Raw genomic sequence first — 18,829 nt, forward strand, 5'->3', positions numbered from 1 at the left:
TCTTTCCTCAACATTTTATAGTTTTCAGTATGCAGATCTTCCGTATTCTTTGTTAACTCATTCCTAAGTATTTCATTCTACTTGATAATATTGTAAATGGAACTATCTTTATTCCTGTTTCAGATATTTTGCTGTTACTGTAAAAAAATGCAACTGATGTTCATATGTTAATATTGTATCCTGAGAATTTACTGACTTGGTTAGTTATAACAGGTTTGTTTTTTTTTTTTTCCTGGTAAAATGGTGGTTATTCTGAATTCTGGTTAAACTTTAAATTGATAATTGCTATTATCATTTCACAATTATTTAAAATATGACCAGATGGATTCCTGCTTTCATGAATTCAATGGAATTCAAACCTTCCCATTTAAAATAATTTTGTCTGGTTGACCTAGACCCCGGGGATTGAGGGCACCCCGTGGGAGCCCAGAGGTTCGCTTGGGGGTGGGAGGGAGAAGCCATCAGAGAGGGGGCTGAGCTGGGGATGCAGAGAGGGGCTCCGGGCACAGCCGGGAGGAGAGAGGGTTGTGTCGGAGACCCAGTGGGGAGAGAGAATGGGCCAGAAAAGGAGGAAGGGTGATAGTGGGCAACAGGACGGCTTCCCGGCGCGGCAGAGAACTTTGCTGAAACTGCGGGCCCCGGGGAACAGCGCGGGCAGAGTGGGAGGGAGTGGAGAGGAGCCGGCACACCCCAAGGTCAGTGTGGAGAAAGGGACATTTCCCGGTTCCTTCGCCTCTGCCCAGCGTTCTCCGGGCATGGCCCCCCCAGGGGCAGGGCAGGGGAGGAGGTGGCTCCCGGCGGGCTCGGAGAACTAAGGGGCGCACACCCGCTTCGCAGGGCCGGGGTGACAGGGGAAGCCTGAGACGGTTGCGGATCTCGCTGGCCCCGTGGGTGGGCGCGGGGGGCGCGCGGGGTGCCGAGCACAGGCGGCCAGCGCCGGGGCCTGCAGGTGGCCTTGGAGGAATCTGCTGCAAGCACCCGCCCATGCAGCGGGCCTTCCGGGAGACCAGTGTGGACAGCGCCCTGGACACGCCCTTCCCAGCTGGAACATTTGTGAGGCTGGAATTTAAGCTCCGGCAGACAGAGAAGCGGCGGGAGGAAGGACTGGAAGAAACCCAAGTGCAAAGACCTGCCCGAGAGGAGGAAGCAGAAATGCCTGACCTGCGTCAAACTGGACTGTGAGGATAGGGTTCTGGGCACGATGGTTCGCTGCCCTCCAGAGACGCAGACTCGGCGGGAGCCTGAGGAGCACCGGGAGGCCCGGTGCAGCCGGGCGGAGCGGGCGGTGAGGACCCCACAGCTGCTGGTTCCCCGCACAGTTCGCCTTCTCCGAGGCCCGGCCCCTAGCGGAGCTCAGCACTGAATCGCATGGCGCCCCCTGGAGCCCTGGCGGGGGTAACCAGTGGAAGACCCACCTCCCAGGGAAAGGACCCCACTGTATCCCCAGATAATAAAACTGTTCTCTCCCCCCAAAAAATAAATAAATAATTTTGTCTGGTCTTTGAAAATGTGTGTCCTCCGTGTACTGGTCAAAATACTGCCAATTTATCTATATGCCTAATTAGTCAAACTTTTTAATGAAGTTATTTAACATTCTTTTTTATTATGAAACAAAACAGTAAATTTGTTAATGGTTTTAATATCATCTAATATGATAGAAAATATGTCAATTTGTCATTGCCAATGAATCTTTGTGTTATTTATTTTACCCTATTACATATTCTGTCCATAAAGGTCTAAGTGGCTTAGAATCTTGCCTAACATATTGTATGTGCTAAGTACTAACTACTCTAATTCATCAAATTATCTTTCTATACCATTCTCAAAATACAATCTTATTTTTTATTTATTTTTGTTAAAATTTTTTTGCCTAATCTAATTATTTATGAAAATTATGAAGTCTATTCAGTTTGTCCTCTTGATAAAAGCCAAAGTTTTTTTTTTCTCTCTTTTTTTTTTTTTTGAGACGGAGTCTCCCTCCATTCCCCAGGCTGGAGTGCAGTGATACAATCTCGGCTCACCACAACCTCCGCTTCCCGGGTTCAGGTGATTCTCCTGCCTCAGCCTCCTGAGTAGCTGGGACTACAGGCGTGCTCCACCATGCCCGGCTAATTTTTGTATTTTTAGTAGAGACGGGGTTTCACCATATTGGCCAGGCTGGTCTTGAACTCCTGACCACGTGATCTGCCCGCCTCAGCCTCCCAAAGTGCTGGGATTATAGGCTTGAGCCACCGCGCCAGGCCTTTTTTTTTTTTTAAATCTCTTTATCAATACGTTAGAGAGTACAAATGCAGCTCCCTTACAGAAGCATGTTGCATAGGGATGAAGTATGGGCTTTTGGTGTGACAATCATCTGAATGTTGTTTATTGTCCCAATTAGTTATTTTCTCATTCCTAAACCCTCTCCAACCTCCTATCTTTCTGAGTCTCCAGTGTCTATTTTTCTAGTCTCTATATCCAAGTGTATGCATAATTGAGTTCCCCTTGCAAGTGAGAAAATACAGAATTTGATTTTCTATTTCTGAGTTTTTTCACTTACAATAATGGCCTCTGGTTTTATTCATGTTGTTGCAAAAGACATGATTTTCTTCTTCTTCATGGCTGAGTAGCATTCCATGGTATACTTGTATAGCACATTTTCTTTATTCGATCATTGATTGATAAATTTAAATTGATTTCATGTATTGGCTATTGTGAATAGTGCTGTGATAAACATGTGAGCATGGGTATTTTCTTTATGTAACAAATTATTTTTCTTTGGGTAGATACCAAGTAGTGGGAATGCTGAATCAAATGGAAGTTCTGTTTTTAGTCTATATGGAAATCTCCATACTGTTTTCCGTAGAGGCTGTAGAAAGTTACTGTCCCACAAACAATGTATAAGTGTTCTCTTTTCTCTATATCCTTGCTGATAGCTCATTTTTCTGCTTTTTAGTAATAGCCTTTCTGCATGGTGTAAGTTGGAATTTCATTGTGGTTTTTAATTGGCATTTCTCTGATCATTGACAACATTGAGCATCTTTTACATGCTTGTTGACCATTGACCATCAGTGTCTTTTTTTTAATGTTCATATTCTTTGCTTGCTTTTTAATGAGGTTACTTGTTTTATTTTTGTTGAGCTGTTTGAGTTCCTTGTATATTCTGGACATTAGATCTTTGTCACATGCAAAACTTGTAAATGTTTATCTCATTCCATGGGTTTTCTGTTCACTGTGTTAATTAAAAAGCTCATTTTCAGGAGCTTTTTAGTTTGAGTTTCTTTTGTCTATTTTTGTTATTGTTACATCTGCTTTTGAGATCTTAGTCATAAATTCTTTGTCCAAGTCAATGTCTAGAAGAGTTTATCCTAGAGTTTCTTCCAGCATTTTTATAGTTTCAGGTCTTACATTTTAGTCTTTTAATCCATACTGAGTGATTTTTGTAAATGGTGGAACATAGGGGTCCCATTCCATACTTCTGCATACAGCGATATAATTTTTCCAGCACAATTTGTTGAATAGGATGTCATTTCTCCAGTGTATGTTTTTGTTGACTTTGTAAAAGATCAGTTGTTTGTAGGTATGTGGCTTTATTTCTAGGTTCTCTATTCTGTACCATTGATCTATGTGTCAATTTATATCAGTACCATGCTGTTTTGGTTACTACAGCCTTCTAGCATAATTTTAAGTCAGATAATGTAATATCTCCAGCTTTATTCTCTTTGCTTAGATTTGCTTTGGCTATTCAGGCTCTTTTTGTGGTTCCATGTGAATTTTAGTGTTTTTTTTCTAATTTTATAAAAAATAACATTGGCATTTTTGTAGGAATTGCATTTAATATGTAGATTGCTTTGGGCAGTAGAGTCATTTTAATGATCATAATTCTTCCAATCCATGAGCATGGGATGTTTTTCTCATTTGTGTCATGTACAATTTCTTTCATCAGTGTTTTGTAGTTTTCCTTGTAGGGATGGTTCATCTCTTTGACTATTTGTATTTCTAAGCATTTTATCTTTTTTGTAGCTATTGTAAAAGGAAGTGACTTTTTAATTCAGTTCTCAGCTTGATCATCATTAGTGTATAAGAATGCTACCAATTTTTGTACATTGATTTTTGCATGCTGAAACATTATTAAATTTATTTATCAAATCTAAGAGCTTTTTTGGTGGTCTTTAGAATTTTTGTATTTATGATATTATATAATTATCAAAGAGGGACAATTTGACTTTCCAATTACAACCACATAGATGCTCCCACCAAGACCGATAGACAGAGTCTCTAGGGAGGGCACAGGTGATGGTATTTCTTTAAGCTGGCCATATGATTATGGCTGGAAGCATGGGCTGAGAGCCACTTAGCTAAGCATTGCCTCTCAAGTTTTTCTTTCTTTTCTTTTCTTTCGACAGAGTTTTCACTCATTGTCCAGGCAGGAGTGCAGTGGCACTATCTTGGCCCATGGCAACCTCCAACTCCCAGGTTCGAGTGATTCTGCAGTCTCAGCCACCCGAGTAGCTAGGATTACAGGAACCAACCACCACACCTGGCTAATTTTTGTATGTTTTAGTAGAGACATGGTTTGGCCATGTTGCCCAGGCTGGTCTTGAACTCCTGACCTCAGATGATCTGCCCACTTCAGCCTCCCATAGTGTTGGGATTATAGGCGTGAGTCACCTTGCCCGACTCTCAAGTTTCAATGTGCCTATGAATTATTTCTGATTCCAGGCTCTCTCTTAGTGATGTGATTCTGCAGGTTTGGAAGGGATCCATGAATTGGCTTCTTTAAAAATTCTCCTCTTAATGCTGATGTTTCTTCCACTACATCCAATATAGTAGCACTCAGCTAGAGAAAGTAGGCGCAGCACAGAGCTCCTGACACCCAACACTGTTACCACAACACAAATACTTTTGGCCCAAAGTGGAAGCCACCAATCACCATTTTCAAACATGTCATTTTCCACTGGCTCTTTATAGTTTAGAAAGCCTAGAGAAGGCATCAATGTTTGAGTAAGTCTGCATTTGGAAAACATGTACACATGAGTTAATACAATGTTTATTGAGCATATACTATGTGTTCAGAAGTCTGTTACAGAGCAATGTTCAGGAAACATTACATGATGTGAGTTAATCCTCATAGCACCCTGGGGGTTGGGTACTAAGTTTTCTGTAATTTTCAGGATTTAAATGAAGGGCCTAGCGTTTCTATTTTTTCTTCCATTTTAAAAATTATTTACCTGGAAAATAACATGTGCAGAATAAAAGCTATATCGACAGATGAGAGGGATAGAGAAAAAAGGGTGAACTGTTCAGAGAGATGTTTTATATTTATATTTACCTTTTTGTGCCTTGTGGAGCAGCTACTGAATTTGCAGGAATGGAAAACAAGTTGCTAGGTGGGGTGTCTCTAGAAGCACTGGCTTCAATGAAAAAGAAATTATAGCCCCCAAATAAAGAATTATTTGCTTCCATTTATCTGCTCTTCCATTTTGGGAAATTGTGGGCACCAGCTCAAGAGAGGCAGCAGGAGCCCCAGCCCAAATCTCTGGTCTCCTTCAATCAGTTCTGTGAGAGAAGATTCTAGGGTGAGGCCAGACCTAGATGAGGCCGTAGAAGAGGGTGGATCTGGGCAGGGCTGGAACAGAAAGTGGACCCCATGTTTCTGAGGTTCACGCTGGTGGAGAATTTCCAGTTCTGTCTTTCCTAAGCCTGCCCAACAGAGACTTGACTCTTAGAGCTTGTGTAATTTTAATCTGTTTTAGCCACTTCCATGTCAATTTTTATAACACATGATGACAAGAAACTTAAGCAAAACTCTTAGGGTTTTTTAGGACAATTATATGAGAAGCTAAAAACTTATTTTTACCAAGATAAAATAAATAGAAATAATCACAACAATAACAATAACCCTTCTGTCCATGAATAGCCCTTCAGGTGGAGACATCGGAACCCAAGGAACAGCATAAGGGAAATGGAGCAAATGCAGCCAAGGCCCCCTGTGCAGCTCCCTTCTCCCTTCCGACTACAGGATGCTGAATTCAGCCATTAATCCGTTTGCTCTAGATGAAAAGTTTCTGGACAGTAGAAACCATGAATTCTTCATCTGTTTTTCTGATGGTCATGTGATATAGTTTAGATGTCCCCTCCAAATCTCATATTGAATTTTATCCCCAATGTGGCAGGTGGGGCCTGGGGAGGAGGTGGTTGAACCACCAGGTGAGTCCCTCATGGCTCCGTGCTGTCCTTGTGATAGTGAGTACTCTCGAGATCTGGTTGTTTAGAAGTGTGGCCCATCCCTCCCCCATCTTTCTTGTTTCTGCTTCTACCATGTGAGATGCCTGCTTCTCTTTCACCATGATTGTAAGCTTCCCCAGGCCTTCCCAGAAGCAGACCCTGGTGCTATGCTTCCTGTGCAGCCTGCAGAACCATGAGCCAATCAAACCCTTTTCTTATAAATTACCCAGTCTCAGTTTTTTAAATAGCAATGCAAAATAGCTTAATACATCATATGAAAAGAAAGAAATTGATATATTTACCAGTTTGAGCATTTACCAGTTTCAGTCTCCAGACCTCTGCCTTGCTTCAACTCAAAGAACAGGAAGGGAGCAACCCCCATCTGCTGCTCCTGATTATGGGAGAATCTTCAGTTCATCTTAAAACATTTCAGTCAAAAGCCTCGTGTTTTATGTAGAAGAATGAGGGTGTCTGAAAGAATGGGTCTCTTTAATTGTTTATTTTTTCTGAGACAGAGTCTCTTTCCCTGTCATTCTGGCTGGGGTGCAGTGGCTCACTGCAGCTTTGACATTCTGTGCTCCAGCAATTCTCCCACCTCAGCCTCCCAAGTAGCTGGGACCACACGTGCACACTACCACAACCAGATATTTGTATTTTGGGCAGAGATGAGGTTTTGTTACGTTGAGCAGGCTGGTCTTGAACTCCTGAGCTCAAGTGATCCTCCAGCCTCTGCCTTTCAAAGTGCTGGGATTACAGGTGTGAGCCACCACACCGGGCAGATGAGTCTTAACTGATTTTAATCAGGATACCTGAGCATGGAAGACATGCCCTTTATTTTTTTCCTAATACAATATTTGACAGTTATATAACTATGATTTTTTTATTCCTGTGATTCATAAGGATATGACAGTAAAAGGCCTTGAAAGCCTGTAGGAAAAAAAGTGCTATATTGTGCTTGAAACCATCTTTTACTCTGAAAGCAAGTGCCATCCAGATACACCTGTTGAGAAGATATTTTCTCCTGCTGCATTTTAGTCAAACACCTGAGTGTGTCTTGAAGTTGTTTTTTGATTTTTAACAGGACAAGTGTATTTTCTAAGACCCCAAACTCAGGAGTGGCCATCGGGTAAATCACCGCTGCACACATGGAATGCATGCGCAGCAAATACATTTCTCACCCTGAACCAGGGGTTGTTTCCCCTGGGTGCACACGGGAATCACCAGGGAGGCTTTTAAAATTACCTAAACTCAAAAGGCAATAGATAAATGAATTCAGAATCCCTGCGGTGGGACCTGAGCCACAGTGCTGTTTAAAGCTCTCTGGGTGACTATGGGGTACAACCAAGCCCCCAAACTGCTGCTTTAAATCAGCCTCTTCGGGTGAACTAGTGGCAAATGGTTTCCGGAAATGAATGGTTTAAATCAGCCTCTTCCGGTGAACTAGTGGGAAATGGGTTCCTGAAATAAATGGAAAGATTTGCTGCTGGGTTGTGCTCTTCTGATCTTACCTGCATTACCTACTTTTCCTTGCCAAACTGACCTCTGCTACATATTTTATTCCTGATTCAATCCAGTTCTACTCATACCAAATGCATAGTATGCACTAGGTGCCCTTGCATTGCTGAACCTCACTCTGGGGAGAGGACTTTGCTGAACAATAATTGCATCCTAAAAAAACTCAAAATACTGGACTCGAATGATCCTCTTGCCTTGGCCTCCCAAAGAGCTGAGACTGTAGGCATGAGCCACTATGCTTGGCCTATACTCTAAAAACTTAAACTATCTTACTTACTAAATTGATGTAAACATGGGAAGACCTAGAAGATCACCGAAGTGTTACAACATAAGTAAATACCTTGGAATATTAATATCCATCTGATGATGCCCTGAGCAAACATGTCCCACTTTAAAACAATACAAAACAGTGCTATTATTCTGAGATATGATGTTAAAATTTTGTGCAAATAGGTAATATTTAAATTTTTATATATGTATAATATTCATGCAGAAAGACGTATACAAAGAAATCATGTAAAGTTCAATGAATTATTACAAGTGAACACGTGTGTAACCTAGAAATAGAACCAGCTTCACTGATGTCCTGGCAACCACTTTCGCTCTTTTTGCTCCCCCAAAGTCACTAAGATCTTAAGAGCTAACATTGTAGATCAACTTTGTATTATTATACATGTTTTATTACAGAAAATTTAGAACATGCACAAAATAAAAGAAACAGTACAATAGGCCTGTTACCCAGGCTCAACAACAACTAATAACATGTCAATTTTGTATTATCTATACTTCAACTCATTTCTCACATAGACTTTGTTATTTATTATTATTTTTTGTGGTATAAAATGTGTGCTTATTGAAGGTAAAATCTTGGCTGAGCACAATGGCTTAAGCCTGTGTAATCCCATCACTTTGGAATGACAAGGCAGGAGGATCATTTGAGGTCAGGATTTGAGAGCAGCCTGGGCTGCATAGTGAGACCACATCTTTATTAATTTTTTTTAATTAATCAGGGGCAGTGGTGCATGCCTGTAGTTCCAGCTACTTGGGATGTTGACATAGCAGGATCCCTTGATTCTACGAGTTTGAGGCTACAGTAAGTTGTGATTGTGCCACCGCACATCAGCCTGGGTGACAGAGTGAGACTCTGTCTCAAAAAAATAAATAAATAAAAGTTCGACCTTAACTAGCTTTTTACACATAAACACACCCATATAAACAATCCCTCTTTTAACAATAGAAGTACCAAATTAAAAATCATTCATGTGAACCCATTTTTAACGCAGACTTTACCTTTTAATAAGTTTCTTTTCTTTTTTTTTTTTTGAGGTAAGATGTGCACTCATTGAAAGGTCTAATCTTGGCTGGGCACGGTGGCTCACATTCATAACCTCATCACTTTGGAAGCCAGAGCTCAGGAGTTTGAGACCAGCCTAGGCAACATAACAGGACCTCACTGGGAAAAGATAGTGAGACCTCATCTCTACAACAATTTTTTAAAAGTTAGTTGGGCATAGTGGTGCACACTTGTAGTCACAGCTATTTGGGAGGCTGACTTGGGAGGATAACTGGAGTCTGGGAGGTCAAGGCTGCAGTGAGCTGTGATTGCACCACTGCACTCCATCCAGAGGGACAGAGTGAGGGTCTGTCAAAAAAAGGTATAATTTTAACTGTACGTGTTTGACACATCAACACATCCATATAAACAATCCCTCTCTTAAAAATAAAAGTACCCAATTTAACAGTTATTAATATTCATGGGAATTACCTAGAAATTTTTTGTTTGTTTTGGTTTGGATTTTTATTGAAAGGGGACACCTAGAAATGTTACTTAAAATCTAGATTTTGATAAAAATAAGCCTGAGTTTTTTCTTTTTTTGAGAAGGAGTTTTGCTCTGTCGCCCAGCTGGAGTGCAGTGGCGTGATCTCGGCTCACCAAAACCTCTGCCTCCTGGGTTCAAGCAATCCTCCTGCCTCCCAGGTAGCTGGGATTACAGGCGTGAGCCACCACATTCAGTTATTTTTTTAGTTTTTGTACTTTTAGTACAGATGGGGTTTCCTTATGTTGGCTAGGCTAGCCTTGAGCTCCTGACCTAAGGTGATCCACCCGCCTTGGCCTCTCAAAGTGCTGGGATTACAGGCATGAGCCACCATGCCCAGCCAAGCCTGAGTTTTGCCTGATAATTTCTCTTTCTAAGAAAGTACATCATATGGCAGTTACAAAGTCTCTTTTATCTAAAATAAATAGAATTTAATAAATAGAAATTTAAAAAATTTACCTGAGATTAAAGGACAAATCAAAACACATGTGTAATATGCTGTCTGTAGGAGTATATTTTAACAATGACGTAAATTATTAATAATCACTAAATGTTATAATAATTTATTAACTAAAATGAACAAAATTTCTATTACGATATCTATGAAAATACTTTCTTAGAGCAAAATATTCTCATATCTTGAGAGGTTAAAAGCAGCAAAGATGTGGAAGTCGATGTCTTATCAAGTACTTACTTATCAAGTAAGTAGCAGACCCCTCTTCATACCTTTTACAGAGTTATCCAACAAGCCGTCATTTACATAGAGCAGACAATTTTCCTAGATTTCTATTGAGTTTATGTGTCAATGTTGTTACAAAATTTAACTCAATTTTCTTATAAAATTACCTGACCAAATTTTATATATCATAATATATAAAAATGTATTCAGATGTCAAATAAATTTTATATCATAATATTATAATATATAATGATATCATATTATGATAAGTTCCATTTACATTCAGACAATTTCACTAGGCAGTGTCTACCACTAATTCTTTTTTCATTCCACTATTTGCACAGGCAGCACAGCTGGGAAAACACAGACTCACCCAACACAGTCTCTTCCCCGTGTCTTTCTCCTCCTCAAGGAATCAGTTCATCAGTCAATCAAGTCATTTGGGATTGGAGGCTGAGTACTCCCTAACATAGAAGGTCTCATTCCTGCATGCTTTCCTCAGCAGAGGGGGAGACAAGAAGGTCCTTTTAGGGGACACTTGCTTGGACATAGACTAGGCTAGTTGGAGGGCTCTGACCAGCAGAGACAGACTCCGCCGCAGTAGGAAGGGATGAGGAAGGTGTTCTGAACCTGGAGCTCTGCCACATCTTGTTCCGTCTCACTGAAGCAATTTTGAGAGGCTGCCCTGGAATGCGCCTTGCTGGTGGATGTTGAGAAACAACGTGGGCTTTGATGGGATTCAGGTGGTGTCTGCGGTGTGAAGACAGGAGCTGATGTTCAGAATCTAGGCTGTTTTTCTTGTGATCAGTTGATGGTTTACCTGTTTGAAACCAAGTCCATTTTCAGTAGGGAGCTTGAATAAATTCCACAGAACACAATGGCGCTCCCAGGATGACTGAGGAAGTGTGAGAAAGGGGGAAAGTTTTTCCACCTAGACTTTTTGCTGCCTCAGGAATCAGGGGCTGATTAGGTTAGCACTGGCTCAACCTAATCAATTCAATTTTATTGCATTTGATCTAATTATCTTCCCATTTTTAAGGTAGGAAGGGCCATTTCATTTGGTATTTATTTTTTCTCTGCATTTTTATTTCATCATATAGGTGTGGATCTAATACAATCAACCATAATTTAACATTTGTTGTTTCCAAGCATTTAAGAAGTTATAATATCTATGCATACAATGTTAACACTATGTATAATAAATTCTCCTTCTGGGCAAAATATATAACATATGTCAATATAGGCATGTTTAACTGTGCATCTTGAAAGGTGAACAGGATCATAAAACCTTCCAGGTAGGAACTGAAACAGAAATTGGAAGAAAAGATTCCCCGATCTTCCGATCCCTGTGCTCCCAGTTCTTTGTTTTCTTGACGCTGTAAGAGGATCCTGAAAATGTCTCCCATTAACTGTGTCTAGGTCCCCAGTAGAACTACAGCAAGAAACTTCTGATTGAGGCTCTAAGAAGCGGCAGAAATGAGAAAACTCTTCAGCCAATAAGAGTAAGCCACGCCCAGCCGAGGGAGGTATAAAAGGCAGGTCTAGCAGAATAACCCACACTCTGCCTTTGGACGTGTGAGAGAGCGCACCTTTGACTTGAGCTTCAACATGGGAAAGGGAAATGAAGACGCCGATCTCCACTGCTCCTCCATCCAGTGCTCCACTGACCAGCCCCCTTTCCAGCAGATCTCCTTTACAGAAAAGGGCTCAGATGAGAAGAAACCATTCAAAGGAAAAGTCAAGACCGCCTTCTCCCATTCCAGTGAGAAGCACACACAAAGGCAAGGTAAGGCCTTGGGCTGTTCCTGTGGAGGCTGGAAGGAGGGTTGGAATCAGGGATACTGAGCTATATGTCTTTAGTAGGGTTTTATTTTGAGATTTGGGGATGGGAAATGGCTTAGTGCTCTCAGGGGACTTTGAGAAATGTGTTCACTCGTGACACTGGCAGAAGAGCTTCACATGAAAGACTGATCTGCAAAAATGCATCAGAGATAGACTATGGGACTCTTCCTAGGGAGAGGTGACTCATCTAAACTTTCTTTTGCAGCAGGATCAGAGCCCAATCCAAACAAGGAGAATTCTGAGGAAACCAAGCTCAAGGCCGGGAACAGCACTGCTGGATCAGGTAAGATTTGGCTCTTTCAAGGTGAGAAGGGACAGGGTAGCAATACAGGCTCCCCTGGCAAGGAAACTGGGAGCTCCTTGGCAGCCAGGGCCGTACAGATCCTGGACACTGGAGAACAGAAGAGAGCTGGAGTTTGCTGGTAACCTCAGCTCCTGTGTGTCCAGGATGGACTAGGAATTTCAGGGTGGTCAGTTGGAGGCACTTTCTCAAACTTTCATTGTGTTCACAGAACCAGAGTCCAGCTCATACCGGGAAAACTGCAGGAAAAGAAAAATCAGTTCCAAGGACAGCTGCCAAGACAGAGCAGGTAGAATCTTGGTGTTTGTTGTTGTTGGTGGTGGTGGTGGTTTTTTTGTTTTTGGTTTGCCCCAAAAAGCAAATAATCAGGAAACTTTTATATGAGGCTGCAGTGAAAAAGGAGTTACTTATTGACAAGTAAATTTTTGAGATCTTAGCACTCTGAGAATATTTGGGGACTCACAAGAGGTTCAGCCTCACTTCATTCCAGTGCTGAGGTAGGAAGGAGTGGGAGAGACAAGTGGGGTTCACCTGGGTGCACAGGGGGTTCTGGAAATGAGGGTCTGTGGGGACTGCTCTGGTGAGTCTCTCACATGCTTTCTTTGCAGGGAACTGTCCAGAAGAGGAGTGCAGCTTGACGTTGAATAAAAAATCAAGATCCTCCACCGCTGTGCACAACAGTGAAATCCAGGAGACCTGTGATGCCCACCATAGGGGACGTTCCAGGGTTCGCACTGGGCGCAGCGAGCGGCATAGGTCTCGGGCCCTAGGAGTCCAAACACCGTCACTTCGAAAAAGCTTGGTGACCTCTGTGCGAGCTATGTCAGAGGCTGTTTATCAAGACCTAGCCCAGGTGTGGGCACAGCAGATCCATTCTCCACTGACCTGTGAGCAGCGGATGCTGCTCACTCAGCTCTGGGGGCCTCTGTGTGCCCAGGTGCAGACCTTGTATTCCATGGCCACCCAGGCAGCTTATGTCTTCCCTGCTGAGAGCTGGCTTGTCCCAGCTACACTGCCTGGCCCTGGGGATTCAGCCTTGGAGAGAGAAACCCATCCCTTCCCTGGGCAGGAGATAACTGAGCCTGTCAGTGGATCAGATAAGGCTAAGCTGGGAGCACCCTGACCCTATTCAGCAGAGATGCAGCTCTAGGAATGAGAACAAGGACCTGCTTCTTCTCAGATCCTTCCAGATGACCAGCAGTGACAATTTTAGACACACTGTGTTAATAAATGACAGAACCTGAAGAAGTCATAGGAAAGAAACTTGAGCGGTATACTCAGAATGCTGAGCCCTGCATTTTGCAGACCGCTAAGGCTATAGACAAATTTGATATTTCATGTTAGACATTTGATGACTTTTGGATGTCTGATGACAGTCGTGCATTTCTATATAATCAGAAAAATATTAGATTGTAATTGTGAATTTGCATATTTTAGATTGTAGAAAAGTAAATATAAAATTATATGCTCTTTTTTTTTGAGACAGTCTTGCTATGTCACTCAGGCTGGTGTGCAGTGGCACAATCTTAGCCCACTGCAACCTCTGCTTCCTGGGTTCAAACAATTCTCATGCCTCAGCCTCCCAAGTAGTTGGGACTACAGGCATGTACCGCCATGCCTGGCTAATTTTTTTTTCTTGTATTGTTAGTAGAGTTTTGTCACGTTGGCCAGGTTGGCCTCGAACTCAAGTGATCTGCCAGCCTCCGCCTCCCAACGTGCTGGGGTTACAGGCATGAGCCGCTTTACCAAGAAATTGCTTCTCTTTTAATCCAGAAAATGTTGTAGGCTCTCACTCTTCCAGCCTGAACCCATGGAGTACTAATATCCACAAACCATTAGTAGCACTCCCTGTGGGAAAATGTCTATACATTTTTACAGTTTGATATAATTATAATAAAATTACTATGCAAGCTGTTTACTTTTAATATTTCTACATAAAATTTAAGTCAAGATATATTAAATGGTAAATGATTGTACTTATTTATTGACCTGTCTCATGTTTTATTTCATTTTAAACATCCTGAATTTATATTTTATTGTATTTTCTACATTTCAATTGATTGTACTGTATTGCAGGATATGACTACAACACAGTGTATTTGTTATATTTGATGTATATTCTACTTGTATTTTGTACTGAGATCATACAATCTTTCATTATCTAAGTGTATTAATGACTTGTTTGGTTGCTTTATAATTTTCACTTTATGTAATAATGAAATAAACATTAATGTTATTTGGAATTTTAAATTTCTTTCATATGGAATTTGTGTTTAATAAAGATGTGAAAAAGAGAATGTCTTATCTTCACTTCTGCATCATCCTAACCCTGACCTCGCCACAGTCCACAGCTCTTGACATAGTCCGGGAATAGTGTTCTGTCACTACAGGAAACGGGGCCAATTCAATGGTAATACTCAGATATAAATTGGAGATATAGAGATTTTATTCTCGAGCACTGCAATAGAAAAGAATCACAGTAACGCGAGTCACACAATTTTTGGGTTCACGCGGCTTATGAGTTATGCTTACACTATGCTGTAGAATAACTCTGAAATAAATTTATGTCTATTAAACAAATGCACATACATAAATAACATGTCTAAATAACAATATAGATATCTCAATGAAAATGAACTTCATTGCTAAAAATGTTAACACACAGATACACACAATGGGATCATATAATGTTGAAAAATAGAGATGGGGAGGGAACAGAAACAGAGAGAAAAGGAGGAATGGAGCGAGAAAAGGACAGATGGACAGAGGGACATTGGAAAGGAGAAAGTGGGGAGGGGGGAGGAAGGGAGGTAGGGAGGGGGGAGGGAGGAAGGGAAGGACAGAGAGAGAAAGGGAGCAAGAGACAGAGCAAGGCAGAGAGAAAAGCGGTCTTCTGCCTCCAGGACCAGCAGGACCTCGCGCTCCCGGAAAATGTTGGGTGCCCAGTGCAGGCTAAGTGCTTGGCCCACAGCCGCGTCTGCCTGCGGGGCGCTCACGGGCCCTCCGGATCGCCCGCCTGGGTCACTTCATCCCGGAGTGATTCGGACGAATTCCGCCTCCCGAGGAATGAGCGAATTGCCCAGAGAGCAATGAGCAGAGACTCGGGTGATTGTCCGTTTTTCATCCACGTGGTTCACAGATGAGATAGCCCTACCTTGAGCCTGCAACAGAGCGCGAGGGGGATAGTCCGGTCCACACAGGAGTCACACTCAGGCCCACCCCTTTGCCCTCTGCAAGGGGGCCTGTTGCTCAGGTGTCTCTGGCCCCCGAAAGCGTGACCATGTTGACTGTTTCCCGAGCTCTGTGGGGACCCAGAAACCTCCAGCGAAGCGTGGAAAAGCAGCATCCTGTCTTCGCTCTCCTTTCCAGTTTCCAAACAGTCCACAGTGGAGACTTCCCTTGTTGCAGGAAACAGGAATCCGTGGTCAGGCCGTGATGCACGGGACGTTTCTTTTCTCTGTAGTTTCGCTCTCGTTTTCTACATGAAAATGAATGAGATCCACACCCCTGAGTGTGTGAGACTATCACGGCAACGGCGACATCCACAGGCATTGCCGCCTTCACGGAGAGGGCCTGGGAAACTCAAGACTGTCATGAAGTTCAGTTCCACACTCCACCCTTCAGGGTGGTTTCTGCCTGAAAACTGAGAGTCAAGACAGCGGCTTCCAGTTTCCATAGAATTAATGAAGAACCTCAGAGAGCCAGCCCCCGAGGCCCCTTTTTCCCCTCCAATCTGGCCCTACACCCACCCACCCCACAAGGCCCTGGTCCCTGTGGTTTTCGGCTTCGGAGGGCGGGCTACCCCGGGACCTTGGGCCCCGAGCTCATGCATGTTCATAACGGGGTGGAGGTGGCAGGTCTTTCTAAGGGTCTCCTGGCTGCACCTGCGCCCAGTGCACAGGCCGGCTGAGGTGCCCGGGAGCCCGCGGGCCTCTCTCTGCCCGTGTCCGTCCGTGAAATTCCGGCCGGGGCTCCCCGCGATGGCTCTCCCAACACCTTCGGACGGCACCCTCCCCGCGGAAGCCCGAGGACGAGGACGGCGAAGGAGACTCGTCTGGACCCCGAGCCAAAGCGAGGCCCTGCGAGCCTGCTTTGAGCGGAACCCGAACCCGGGCATCGCCACCAGAGAAGGGCTGGCCCAGGCCCTCGGCGTTCTGGAGCCCAGCGTCCAGATTTGGTTTCAGAATGAGAGGTCACGCCAGCTGAGGCAGCACCGGCGGGAATCTCGGCCCTGGCCCGGGAGACGCGGCCCGCAAGAAGGCAGGCGACAGCGGACCGCCGTCACCGGATCCCAGACCGCCCTGCTCCTCCGCGCCTTTGAGAAGGATCGCTTTCCAGGCATCGCCGCCAGGGAAGAACTGGCCAGAGAGACGGGCCTCCCGGAGTCCAGGATTCAGATCTGGTTTCAGAATCGAAGGGCCAGGCACCCGGGACAGGGTGGCAGGGCGCCCGCGCACGCAGGCGGCCTGTGCAACGCGGCCCCCGGTGGGTGTCACCCTGCTCCCTCGTGGGTCGCCTTCGCCCACGCCGGGGCGTGGGGAACGGCGCTTCCCGCACCCCACGTGCCCTGCGCCCCTGGGGCTCTCCCACAGGGGGCTTTTGTGAGCCAGGGAGCAAGGGCCGTCCCCGTGCTCCAGCCCAGCCAGGCCGCCAGACAGAAAGGATCTCCCAACCTGCCCCGGCACGCGGGGCTTTGTGTTCCCTGCCCTGGCTCCTCCGGAAGTGGGGCTCTCCCACCCTCAGGCTCCTCGGAGGCCTCCGCAACCCCACAAATGCCGGGAGGACTAGGACCCGCAGAGCGACGGCCTGCTGGGCGCGTGCTCGGTGGGACAGCCTGGGCCCCCTCAAGCTGAGTCACAGGGGCAAGGTGTGCTTGCGCCACCCGTGTCCCACCGGAGTCCGCGGTGGGGCTGCAGCCCCAGGTCGCCAGGGCGGCGTGGGAACCCGAAGACGGGGCACCTCCACCTCCGAAGCTCGCGACCCCGGAGGCCTCCGCATCAAGCACAGATGCCAGCCATGCAGGCGCCTCCCAACCCCTCCAGGAGCCTGGGCGCTGCTCTGCACTCACCCCCTGCCTGTTAGATGAGCTCCTGTAGACCCCAGAGTTTCAGCAAAAGGCACAACCTTTCCTAGGTCCGGTGTCACTGGGGGAAATGAAGGACGTGGAAGAGCCCGCTCTGCTGGAACCACTCCTCAGCCAGGAAGAACACCAGGCTCTGCTGGAGGAGCTTTAGGACGCGGGGTTGGGGCGGGGCGGGGGCAGAGCGGCGGCCTCTCTTTCGCGGTGAACCTCTGGCTCGGTATGGAGAGGCGTGTCTTCCCTTCCAGCTGACCTGTCTAGGCTCCCTGAGTTCCAGGTCCGGCGGGAGACTCCACACAGCTGTCATTCTTTCCTGAGCATCCCGGGGATCCCAGGGTCCTTCCAGGTACCGGGAGGTGGACTGTCTACTGCGCATGCGCGGGTTTGCGGGCGGCAGCCTAGGTTTTCTAACCAGCCCAGGCGGAGCTCTCATCCCTTTTTCCCCCGCGTTCTTCAGTCAGGTTGGCGGAGACCTCAGTCCGCGAAACACTGGGCCGGGACAGAAGCCAGGCCAGTTCTCCTTTCTGGGGCTCGACTCTTCTGCCCCTTCCCTCATTATCACTTGCCAACCCGTGTCCCGCCAGCCTCCTCGCCAGCACCATGGAGCGCCTTGCAACTAAATAAAGACCCGAGACCCCGCGCAAACCGGGGTGCTGCCATTTCCAGGCGAGAGAGAAGGCAGGCAGAGATGAGGACAGGAACGGAGACAGAGTGGGACAGAAGGATGGAGCTAGGAAAGGATGGATGGACGGAGGGACCCTGGAAGGGAGAGAAAGAGGCAGAGCGGGAGAAAGGGAGGAAAAAACCGGGGGAGGGAGGGAAGAACAGAGAGAAGGGTGGACCGAGGGACAAAAGGAGCAAGAAACAGAGAACTGAAGGCAGAGAGAAAAACGGTCTTCTGCGTACAGAACCAACAGGACCCAGCACTCCGGGAAATGTTGGGTGCCCAGTGCAGGCTGAGTGCTGGGCCGACAGCCCCGTTGGCCAGCGGGGCGCTCAGCGGCCCTCCGGATCGCCAGCCTGGGTTACTTCATCCAGGAGCGATTCAGACGAATTCCGTTTCCGAAGGAATGAGCGAATTCCCCAGAGAGCGATGAGCCGAGACTCAGGTGGGTGTCTGTTTTTCATCCACATGGTTCACAGATGACATATCCCCACGTTGAGCCCTGCAACAGAGCGCGAGGCGGATAGTCCCATCCACACGGGAGTCACACTCAGGCCAACTGAAGCGTGATTCTGGATTCCACGTTTCTTTGCCCTCTGCAAAGATGCCTGTTACTCAAGTCTCTGCCGCCCCCCCGAAAGTGTGACCATGTTGACTGTTTCCCGAGCTCTGTGGGGACCCAGAAACTTCCAGGAATGCGTGGAAGACCAGCATCGTGTCGGTG

General features: G+C 45.5%; 1 protein-coding gene across 2 annotated transcripts; it reads left to right on the top strand.

Annotated features, from left to right (window-relative positions):
- Nucleotides 1-11,826: 11,826 nt before the first annotated feature.
- Nucleotides 11,827-13,484, top strand: LOC134738473 (protein FRG2-like-2). 2 transcript variants are annotated; one of them, XM_063653927.1, is made up of 4 exons: nucleotides 11,827-12,004; nucleotides 12,266-12,343; nucleotides 12,573-12,650; nucleotides 12,970-13,484. In XM_063653927.1, the coding sequence occupies exons 1-4, from the start codon at nucleotides 11,827-11,829 to the stop codon at nucleotides 13,482-13,484; spliced, it is 849 nt and encodes a 282-aa protein (XP_063509997.1). The 2 variants fall into 2 exon arrangements, with proteins under 2 accessions (XP_063509997.1, XP_063509998.1); XM_063653928.1 differs by having other exon boundaries at nucleotides 12,269-12,343.
- Nucleotides 13,485-18,829: the final 5,345 nt, after the last annotated feature.

This window comes from Pongo pygmaeus, chromosome 17, assembly GCF_028885625.2.
Source record: "Pongo pygmaeus isolate AG05252 chromosome 17, NHGRI_mPonPyg2-v2.0_pri, whole genome shotgun sequence".
NCBI lineage: Eukaryota > Metazoa > Chordata > Mammalia > Primates > Hominidae > Pongo > Pongo pygmaeus.

What these genes read in the sequence shown, in the direction of transcription:
- LOC134738473 (XM_063653927.1), top strand. Translation starts at nt 11,827, where the DNA reads ATGGGAAAGGGAAATGAAGACGCCGATCTCCACTGCTCCTCCATCCAG. An exon ending in GAACAGCACTGCTGGATCAG is followed by an intron (nt 12,344 to 12,572) that starts GTAAGATTTGGC and finishes TTGTGTTCACAG; the next exon opens with AACCAGAGTCCAGCTCATAC. An exon ending in CAGCTGCCAAGACAGAGCAG is followed by an intron (nt 12,651 to 12,969) that starts GTAGAATCTTGG and finishes CTTTCTTTGCAG; the next exon opens with GGAACTGTCCAGAAGAGGAG.